Here is an 11,731-nt window from a genome sequence, read left to right on the forward strand (position 1 = left end):
AATCGACTTCCTCTAATTAAATGAATTCGACTCCAAGCTGCGCTCTGCTCTACCTCCTCTAAAATTGCTGTTACTCAGAGCCAACTCAAGCACATTCAGCTGTAAGAAACTACAGCTACTACTGTGTGTGCGTGTGTGTGTGTGTGTGTAATGCAGATTGATATTTTTTTTCAGGGTTCCATAAAGCACATCACAGTAATGGCAACTAATGTCCCTTTATCCCTCCCTCCCTGCAACCTCAATGTCCTTGTAGCTATGACAGCGAGGGTCGTCTGACTAATGTGACTTTCCCCACCGGCGTGGTCACCAATCTCCACGGCGACATGTCGTCAGGAGCTGTTGCCGTGGACATCGAGACGTCAGGGAGGGATGAGGACGTTTCCATCACAACCAACCTGTCATCAATAGACTCCTTCTACACTCTGGTGCAAGGTAAGTGTGCGTCTCTGTGTGTGTGTGTGAGACAGAAGAAAGTTGGCAAGAGCGTGTGTATTGTAACACCATTTATTTTGCAAATGCCTTTGTAATGTGAATCATACTGAGTGATGGTGTCCCTGTAGAAACCAGGGCTCTATTCAACATATTTCAGCTTTCTCTTTTTTCCAAAACAGTGCAGTTTTGTTTTAAATCATTGACGGGTGGCTTTGGTTCACACAGAAATTAACCACAATGGAAAAAGCCCAGCTTGTTTTAGAAGATCAATCATTGTTTCTTTCAATTGTTAACGACATGAAAGAAGATGAAAGGTTTCACACAATGTATATAGTTTACAAAGACAGTAGAGACAGCATTAATAGCTGATAGAGTCGCAGTCATTGCCGTGCTGAGGCTGGTAAATGTTACACAGTAGAGTTTTATGAAACATTCAGACATGTGGTTGGTTCGTCACAACCTGCAATATCATTGCTGTGTTTGGAGTGGTACCAGGGTCAGGAGACGATGGCTGTGGTCGGATTGAAATCATTCTGATCAGAGATTCCAGCCTTATTGTTTACATGGATGCTTAATAGAGTGATCCAATAAGATGTGCGTTTACATGCCCCCAAGACTTTAATCAGAATAAAACTTTTTTGACTTGCGTGAAGCAGTTCTGCCTGCTGTGAAGCGTCTCATGCCATGCTCACCCTGGTCGCAGAAATGCCCTGATATGTCAACTATTGCGCAGCCACCCAGCAGCAGTTGACCTGGCCGTTCACACCACAAGTGCATTTTTCCACCAGGTCAGCAAGCAATTGTACTCCTCTGCTCTTTTCTGATCACACGCAGAGCTCTGTCTCTGTCTGCTTGTGTAAGTGTGTGTCTGCTTGTCTTTCTTTTGCTCTCTGTGTTGACACAACTGACAATTATGTGGTAGCACTGGATGTATATTTTATCATTTATCAAAATCAGATCATTTATATCATATCTAATATATCCTTTATATCACCCATAGATTATCAGTGTGTTCTTTGGTCAGATTCACTCACGGCTTGCTGAAAAAAATAAACCAGATGCCAAAACTATCGCTGCAAATCACAAGCCAACCAGTGCCACGTCCTGTGAGAATAGTCTAAATGCTTTACATGGGCACTGAAAGGAAGTGGGCAGCACTGCACGGAAAATCAGTGTGCTTCATTACGCTTCTGTGTTGAGTGTGAAACCAGCATAATTTGCAAGAAATATAGCAGAAGAAGAGTGTTTTTTCAACCTTATTGAGAAAATACAATTCATTCAATACACAAAGTAAAGAAGGAAAAGAAGTGGTTCTGCCTCTTGATACAATTAAGTAGTAAGTAATGTAAGTGTAACCCAGGTTATTTTCTGTAGCTACCAACACCTCACATGCAAACTATCAGTAGACTTTACCATTAACCAGTGTTCCCTAAACGTATTACAATGCAGGTCACTGCTCCTGGTAACAAGACAGTTGTTGTGTCTAGTGACTCCACATTGCACAGCCTGTAACAACAATGTTAGATAAGACTGTTTCAAAATCAAATAATACATTTATTAATCAGAGCATTCACATAAGAATGTAGCACACTGTCCATGCGGGCCAGTCTCTTTCAATTGATGTGGTTACGTGAGGCATTTTTATTCTGATTGGGCTGTTATTCATATTATTCATGAAGTATTACAGTCCATGTAAAAGCACCAAATGGCTGAAAAAGTCAGACCAATCTCCTGCAGAAAGCACTCTGTGAGAAAGTCTTCCTTTAACACCCTTATAAACAGCTTCTGCCCAGTAATCCAGACATTTCTCAGCTTTGTAGTTCATGATCTTCAGCCACCGCCACCAGTCCTGGCACTTACCCAGAGCAAACACTCCAAATCATTAAATCTATATTTCTCTGACCAGTAGCCAAATTGTGAAAGGTTTTATTCACATTGCTTTCCACAGTATTACCCTCTGGCTCAGGTGAATGTGCCATGGGAACACTGCATGTACAGTACTGACCTACGGTTAACAGTATTGATAGAGTATGTTGAGGTCTAAGTGAATTCCATCTGCAGTACATGCCTTTGTTCTAGTCCATAACCATTACCTATTGACTTACTGAAAGAAAGGAAGAATGTGTCGTTAGTGTACAGATTCAAAACTTTTGTGACAGACGTGTGCAGCATTTAATTGCTCGTCAGGAATGTATATACAATGTAGTGCTACAATGGATACTGCCTTTTTGAAATTTGTTATGTTTGTGTTCTTCCTGCAGATTGTAAGAATAACTCACAGCAGCTCCTCGTGTTACAGCTAATAATAAATATTGAAAAACTGAAATCTCCATTTTGGACCTTTTAAGAATAGACCTCAGATGAGGAAGTGAGTTATGGACTGATCTGTCAATGCATCCCCTCTGAGAATCACAGATTTGAGGGGAAGTCCCAAAGGAAAAGCTAGTTTCACCCACCTTATCATGCTTCATGTCAGACATTCAGCCTAAACGGCGAGCAAAAACAATAATTTAGCACTGATGCCCTTGTTAAATCTGAACTAATGAGCCGGTTGAAGCGAGGCCTCGAGTGGCCAGCAGTGATTTGTTTCAGAGCCAGCTACATGTGCCCAGAGTGTGAGAGAAAACAGAGTGGATTCTCCCTCACAGCAGAACAGTATTGATCAGAATGTAATAAGTTATTCAAAGCCATCGACAAGTGTAGCATTCCTCTCCATCAATTGGTGTACATTATTTATCGTTTCGCCTCCCCGCTATCATCTAAACTGCACAATGTGCCAGCATGCAAGTGGTCTCGGTAATGTGAAATCACATTAGGTGTAGGTGCAGCCCAGAAATGGTAAACAAGCTAATATAGCTGCTGTGTTTTGTCATTTTGATGTTGTTGTTGTTGATTGCTTTGTGAAAGCGGGCGAACATGTTGGTAATGCAGGGCTTGGCAGTGATGTTCTACGAGGAAAAATACAGCAAATGTTTGTGCCAATGCATTATCAAGGGCCGGCTGTATGCTGTGTGTGCTAACTCTTCCCGCTTTATAACATATTGTACAAAGCCTCTCTTTTGTGCTGGGAAATTGATGTGGGTGGGTGGGAGTGAAGGATCAGATCCACCCCACAATAATAAACCACAACATACAGTCATTATTGGAGAAATGACACAGCGGTCAGTGTTTGCAGGAATTGCCTTTTGGCCAGATTTGAAAGGTCTTAAAGGAATATTTCACCCACAAAATGACCATTTGTATATCAGTTTCTCCCTGCAATTTACCTTGAATTCATGAAGAAAACTTTCTTCATGACATAAAGTAATGGAGGACTGAGTTTAACAACAGCAAAACTATATTAAACCATCCATTAACAAACTCTCACACAACTTGTGCAGCGTAATTCAAGTCGTATTTATCCAGACATATGCTCAGTGCTTGCCAAACACATGCTTTTTTTTATTAATACATTAAGATTTTAAACACAGTCTGGGCACACGCATGCATTTGAACTATGCTGAAGTTGAGCTCATAGGCACATGCCTGCTCAGGCATGCTCAGGCATGCTCAGGGCACGCTACCCATAGGAAGATGAAGATGTTTTTCCAGTAATAAATGTGTTCCTCAGTGACTTTAATACATGAAGGATGTTCACCTTTTTTGGATTCTCCGTTCACTGTGGAGGCATGTAAGAAAAGCAAAGTTCTCTTCACATAAAATTGGATGAGTAATTGATGTGTAAATTGTCATTATGTGGTTGAAGTATTTTTTTTACAATATCTTTGTAATGAGTTCATTATAACAAAAATTTGGCCAACCAGCGCTGCAGTTTTTCCTCTCTTGTGTATGTAAATTAAAATTCGATAGAGCCTAGAGAAGAGGATCCTGGTGAAACTATGGAGGGTAAAGAAAAAACACATTTGTAGATCATTATATTTAATTTACTTAATTTTATATTTAATTACTGTTGCATCAAATGTTGAAATGTTTCCTTTTCCTTTTTAATGTGCCCTTGAAAATGTACGTCAATAAAGTTGAGTCAAACGTTTTGTTAGGAAAAACTTTAATTAGTTTTTAAATAAATCAACCAATCAACCGATTGTCAACCTGATGGTGTGTCAGAAAGAAGGAAGGAGGAAGAAGTAAAAATATCTACGGCCAAGGAAGCCTCTCTCGCTCACACATACACACACACACCACACACACACACACACACACACAGCCATTAGTCCTGCGCGAGGTCAAGGGGAACCTAATTAAAAGAGGCTGGGGGATGTTAATACCTGCTCTGTGCTCCATTAGCAGGTTCAAACCCTGCCCACGGAAATTAATTGTACTGTTTTCTCTCTTTACATTCACCCCTTTATCTCCCTCCCCCTCCCTTACTTGCACTTTCTTGCTGTCCTCTCATTGTCTTTCCTTTGCTCACCTTCCCCCCAGTTCACTGAAGCATTATTACAGTGTTTTTGAATAAATGCGTTAGAGTCTGCCACATTGAAAACAAACACAGAATCAGTGTGAAACACCGTCATGGATCATTCGGAGTAATCGTCTCTCTGTCTTTCTGTCATATAGATCAGCTTCGCAACAGCTACCAGGTGGGTAATGATCATTCACTGAGGGTTATCTACGCCAACGGGATGGACACACATTACCAGACGGAGCCCCACATTCTGGCAGGTATGCACATTACCCTGAATGTATAATGTGGATTAATCCGAGGTTTCATGTCAAAATGATTCTCACAGAGGTTGGTTGTAATCACAAAGCATCTGTTGAATGACTATCCTGCTCTACATTATGCACTTTGTGTGAAGCATTGGGTGTAGGCTATCTACACGGTGAATGCTTATGAGTTAGAAATTGCTCAGTATGCTATGTGTCACATCTCTATGTAAATGGGTTTCAGTGCAGAGTTTTTGTGTCGCATGCTCAGTGAGAGGCCTTTTGCCAGCGCAACTCTATGTAGGTAAACACCATCTGATGGGTCTGTTTGTGAAAAGGATCATGGTGGAGTATCAGTGTCATGTTTTCAGTTGTTTCTACTCTGACACTCGATACAAGCCACAGCTTGTCCGGCTGTAATGATACAGTGTTTTCAGCTCACAGTTTGATTTGACACATTAGGATCTGATTTGTACTGCAATACACATAACACAAAAAATCTCATTTTGATGCCTTTGATCTGATTGTGCAGTGTTTTCCCATTTATGTACATTTACTGCAAATCCTCTATATTTAACACAGTTGGTGACCACTTCCAAATGGTGTTTGAGACTCATGTTCGTTCTACTTTCTACATACCACTGGTTTGCATCCATGATAGTACAGTATAAAAAATCAGCTTATAGAGACTGTGCCGCATATGCTGTAATTCATCTGTCATAATAAATATGCCTGCATTTCTTTATGTCATTTTTTTATTATCGTCGCACAGTGATATAGTGCAGACTTTTCAGATTTACAAGCCTGCGTTAGCAGCTGACCTACCAAACTACAGCAATAAAACTTTCACAACAATAAATACAGACGTCATGCTCACAGTGATTAATGACCAACTCACATGTCATGTCTTTGCAGGCTGATTTTCAGATTAGGGTCTAAAGCTAAAACACTACAGCATGTTTGGAAAATGATTAGCAGCAATTACGACAGATTGATCTGATATGTGATTTGCTGTAAATGGTGTACATTAGGGAATTTAAAGCTGGAGTGAGAGACTTTTTTAAAACCAAGTTTTATTCAACAATCTGTACATGTAATGATGCAGTATTACAGATTCATGTTTTTCATTTTAAACAGTAATATTCCCCCTTTATCTCCCCCAAGCAAGAGTCTGACTTTTACATATAAATTAATGTCTGTTGCATTTAAACCCTTGCCAAACAAGTTCACACAATGCTGATTAAGCTTATTGCTGCCAGGGAAAGCTCTGTATTTCCTAGACTTGTGGTGTCTGGTGCCTGTGATGACTTTCCCATGCTGGCGCATCGGAAGTGATATATTTCATGTCAACCAGCCAGGGCAAAGGGGCAGGAAGGGACCATAGTTTGCAGTTAGGAGTATGGCGAAAGTTATAGCAGAAAATCCTAAGAAGCATCCAAGAAAAGTTTCTGAAGTGGAAGTTCCAGGTAAAAAATAAAGTCAGCATTCACAGGAGGGATTGAAGCCAAAAAGAGTGCTCCTGGGGCCAGGGGAGATGCAGTGGGCTCACCTGCAGACATAAGCATACATCAACAGCGTTTGTGGAATTAGTCTTCCTGCCAGAAGGGGGAGACAAAAGTTCTACACTCCAGCTTTAAACACATACAAAGCCCATCTTGAGATGGAAACATTAAATGTCTATGGTGGTAAACAAAACCTTACAGAGACACTAATACATTATCTTGCATATTCAATCGTTAATCGCAATAAAGAAAAGAGCTCAATCATATTACAAAACTAGGATGATTGGGATGATCTGCTGTGCACTGTGAAAAGGTGTGCAGGTAGTGCACCAAGGAACACACTTTCCACAAAGTTGGAAATAATCTTAAAAGAGCAACAGTTTAATTCAATTTACAGGTACTGACCTAAAAGTAGTAAGTTGTCAAATAAAGTAAGCGTACAGCTGTCTAAACTCTAACATTTACACACACAGCAGATGTCACATGTGTGAATAGCACATATTGATTCAGTGCTGTTTTTTTCTTCACTGTAAGATATTGTTGGTATTCATGCCTTTGTCATATCCATTTCTAGGTGCTGCTAACCCAACTGTAGCCCGACGTAACATGACACTGCCAGGAGAGAACGGACAAAACCTGGTGGAGTGGAGGTTCAGGAAGGAACAGACGCGTGGAAAAGTCATCGTCTTCGGGAGGAAGCTCAGGGTGAGTGCTCTTCAGCTGAGGCTTTCCATAAACACAGAAAGACACCATGGAAGCCTCATTGCTGATCAGTGACCTATGTACAAATGCTGGCATCATTTCTCCAAAGGTATACTATGCAGGATTGTTGGTTACTATTAACTAGTGAAAGTGAAAGTAGAAAGCCAACCCCAGATTCACTCTTGTTTGGCATATTGCCTCATTGTATTTGCATTTTTTCAGCACTTTGTCTCTTGTATGGCTGCTGCTTATGGTCTCGCACCTGGTTGCTACCTTTTTATGAAGGCCCAACTTCACCTGAGCGCTGCGGGAATACACACCCATAAAAGTCCAGAGCACAGGCAATAAGAAGAAAATAAAAAAGTGCAGTCAGAGGGCAGAGTCTCTGCAGAAATATACACCATCACACACTGAGAGTGGGTCATAAGTGATGATTGAGAAGGAATACTTCTGTATATATAGAGAGAGAGAGTTTTTATAGAGTTTTTTTTTTACCTGCATACTCCGTCTTTAACTGAAAATGAAAGGGTTAGACTGGCATGCGTGTTCTCTAACTGAAAATGGCTCGGTCCATGTGGTGCATGGATAGGGACTACTTTAATTAATCATATATTTATTGTATAAATCTATAATTATCAGCAGGATAGCACATATTGTATAGACTGGCACATTCACACCTAGATAGCTCCAAATTAACCTCCATGTTTTTGAACAGTTGGGTTGGCTGATATGGAGAAATGATAGATAAATAATAAAATGGCTTTACCGCCTAGCCCTAGTTGGAAGGAGAAACCCACACAGTGGCAGGAGAACATACTCTGCACACAGAGTGGCCCCAGCTGGCCATTAGATGTAAATCCAGCACCTTCTTGATATAAGGCAACAATCCTCACAAATCGCAGAGTCCTGTGACTCCTATCATTTTGTCCCCCTCTGTGAGCAGCTTGATGTGGTTTACACTGGGGTTTCTGTTTCTGTCTATTATGGCATTGTGTTTGTTGTTCTTACAAGCTATTAGAAGAGAAGGAAGGGACAGTGATTTGTCTGCAGTGCTTGAATATTACATGAAGTGCTCTCTAACTAGCCCAGTTTAATAGGAGGAAACTCTGCAGTCATGTGGCCTCTGGAGAGTTTGATCCACACAGTGGTGCTATTCTCAGCATGGTCCAATAAACCCTAATGAATGTAACAGCATGTGTGGTCCACTAGTGGTAATGGGGACTTTTGTATTGTGAGCTTGCAATAACGAGTTGCAGGTGGATGTGTTTTTGTAAATGGGCGTGCAAAGGTGAGCACAAATACAGCGTGTATACTGCACATGTCAGCCACACGTTTGTGATCGGTGTGTGTGGGAATTTGTCTTCACTAACACAGCGACAGTCCAGCTGTCCTGCAGCAGCAACAAGATGCCAGTTTAAGGCGTTAATGATGATGGGGTGATTGTGGGGCTGGATGAACAGCAGTGAACTTTAGTCCAGCCTTTCAGCTAAATGCAAATATTTATACTGTCTTTATATGGTGTACTAATCCTCCTGAGGAATGTGCATTGAGCACAAGATGCGAGCTAATGGGAAACTGCATGTTTAAGCAGCTTGTTGGATGAAATAATGAAAAGACCTACTGTTAGACAAAGAATGTCAACGCTGGCAAGTTTTATGAGATGAATGAATGTGGGACAGTTGGTGGTGGTTTACATCTAATGGCCAACAAATGTATTTGTTTATCATGAATTTCTGAAATATTTGACATCCACTGTCATATTTGTCAATAATGTATAGATGGTAGCCATACAGTGGATTCAATCAAACTATGATGCAAATCACTTGATAGTTCAGGAGAGCCAGTACTTAGGGCTTGCAAATTACTCAATTTATCTTGATTTTAGTGCCATATAAATAAGCCTCATTTCATCCATCCATCCATTTTCATCCACTTATCCGGGGCTGGGCAAGGTTCCCCAGATGTCCCTCTCCCCAGCAATGCTTTTCAGCTCTTCCTGGGGGGATTTTGAGTCATTCCCAGGCCAGATGAGATCTATAATCCCTTCAGTGTGTTCTGGCTCTGCCCCGGGGCCTCCTACCAGTTGGACGTGCCCAGAAAACCTTGAACGTGAGGTGCCCTGGAGGCATTCTGATCAGATGCCAAAATAAGCTTTAGTGTTGGCTAATGTGCAGTATGTTGCTGCTTTCTAAACAACTAAAATAACACAGTTTTAAAACAAATTAAATACTTGCTTAGAAGAGCTATTTGGGCAATAAGGGGCGCAGTGTTTTTTCAGCTGAGATGCTTTGGTTGTGTGTGGTTGCTATGATACAGAATATGCACGGAGGTAAAACTGTCAGCACAAGGTAGAGTACTTGCTCTGGATGAAGGGAAGGCTATTTATTTCTCCTCCTTTGTTGTTGTTCAGCAATGTGACGGTTGGTCTTGTGTCCTGCCCCTCCCCCACTGTGGTAGTATGGCTGGGTAAAAGGTGATGGTGAAGAGTGGCTGCAGAGTTTTACCCAAAGTTGCTTATTTTTCAACTTTTGACGATCTGGAAAAAAAAACGTGCAGCACTCTTTGCAAAATAGAGGCAAAGCACTTCATCATGTTGCTGGCATTTGTAGCACTGTTGCTTAGCACCCCTTGTGGCTGGCTTGTCCGTAGAGTGATGCTGCAACGTTGCAGTTATCGCAATAGCCCCACCAGTACTGCAGTGAGAAAACTCAGAATGATCTGAAATTGGTTTGAGTTAAAGTTGATGACCACACCTGTAGTTGTAAAGTAACAACACCCCAGAAATACAAGTAGTGCGTCTTCATATTGGTTAGTTAGGTGGATGTACTTCCAGTCCAGGTTGAGTGATTGTGTGCAAAGGGAAGACAGAACTAACAAAGAGTCCTGTTTGGCATTACATTGAAATAAAAGTCACGGTTTGCTCTGATCCATTATGAACATGACAGGCGATGCCAATCTGCAAAATGATTTGTTTCCCCTGATATGGTGTGGCTCACACTCTGCGTGGCTTTTGGCTGTCGTCCCGTTTTGTTTCTCATCCAGCTGGCTGCGAGCCACCGTCCCAATATCCTCCTCCTCTGCCCTCTTTATTCACCTCGCTGCATTCAACTGGTGCTAATTTACGAATGAATAAGTGGCTGAATAAAAAGATGAGAAAAATGACTGTTGAACATTTTCCAGCAAGACTCTCTCTTTAATGAAACGGGTCTGTAAAACAACTGATTGGCTGATTCTTAGTATTTCCCCTTGCTTCAAGGATCCATAAGGTGAGTTTTTCACCGAACCTGGGTTATCTGTCTTCGTAAATTGGAGTTTGAACAAACAGCACGTCATTTAGAAAGCGATAAAGAGTGGCTGGCTGGCTCTGTGATGCTACAGTGTTTTATGGGTCTTGGATCAGAAATTTGTTTTAATTCACTGGTTGAGGGGCATATGTTGAATTGAACAGACACTTATTTACATGAATTTAACACCTGGGTTTATTTATTGTTTGTCTGTTTAGCCTTCATCCTGAAGCATTCATACTGTTGTATTTCTTATCTCATTTTGTGGGCCAATAATTTCAAAGAACAGTTAAACATACTGAGTAAGGTTTGAGCCAGTGTAATAACAATCTCCATTCCTTGTCACTCTGTCGATTGGTGGGTCTGTCATAGAGCTTTGATTTTTTGCCCAGACCTGATTGGGCCAGGCTGGGCTGTAATTTCTCAGAATTCCCCTGTGCTTGAATCAGGTCAGGTTTGTTCCAATTTTCCGGTGTTTTCAATCCATTTCGACTCCTGTCTCTCATTGACTGGGAGAAATATTATAGGATTACAATTTTAATATATTTGGCATATGACAGTTTTTGGGCTGTGTTGAATATTTGTTAGGATAAGGTGCATGTCGGAGATCATGTGTCTGTTACCACACTGAAAGTCAAGTTGACTTAAACTTTTAATAAATGTTTTAATTTTCTTTTATTTCCTTTTTACAGCAGAAATTATGGTTTTTAATCAGGCTCAGGCCCAAAACTGCTGTTATGTTTGGGCTGGGCTGGGAGAGGAACTATGTGGGTTTAAGGAGGGTTGGGCCAGATTTTTTTAGGCATGATCATAGGACTAGTCATGCATTTTGCTGTTTGATTCTTTTTGCTTTTGGTAACCTCTTGAGCTTTGCTCCACATATCAAAGTCAAATGGGCAAATTTTCATGAACTGAGCATGTTCATACCACCCAAATGATCAGCTCTTTCCATTTTGGACACTCTATGAGCTTTCCTCTAGCACCATATAAATCAATTTCTAACATAAAATAAGCAGTAGTGGTTAGCACCATATATTAGGGCTGCCCTGTGCAAACTGAAGATTCAAATCATCAGTCGCAGACCACTCAGTTGACTCTGTCTCAAACTCTAGGTGGAAAAAAAGGAACTAATAGTTGAATATTCGTATTGAACAGCCAAATCTG

The 11,731-nt window shown here is 41.0% G+C and overlaps 1 protein-coding gene across 3 annotated transcripts in view; it reads left to right on the top strand.

Moving 5' to 3' along the window:
* The window catches only part of LOC126390032 (teneurin-3), a 285,118-nt gene that overhangs the window by 245,597 nt on the left and 27,790 nt on the right, over window positions 1-11,731 (top strand). For all 3 annotated transcript variants that reach the window (XM_050044110.1, XM_050044111.1, XM_050044112.1), the window contains 3 exons: window positions 254-432; window positions 4,990-5,094; window positions 7,156-7,286. In XM_050044110.1, coding sequence (XP_049900067.1) covers window positions 254-432; window positions 4,990-5,094; window positions 7,156-7,286 — 415 coding nt within the window. The remainder of the gene's footprint in view (window positions 1-253; window positions 433-4,989; window positions 5,095-7,155; window positions 7,287-11,731) is intronic.

The sequence above is a fragment of the Epinephelus moara genome, chromosome 5 (genome assembly GCF_006386435.1).
Source record: "Epinephelus moara isolate mb chromosome 5, YSFRI_EMoa_1.0, whole genome shotgun sequence".
Taxonomy (NCBI): Eukaryota; Metazoa; Chordata; class Actinopteri; order Perciformes; family Serranidae; genus Epinephelus; species Epinephelus moara.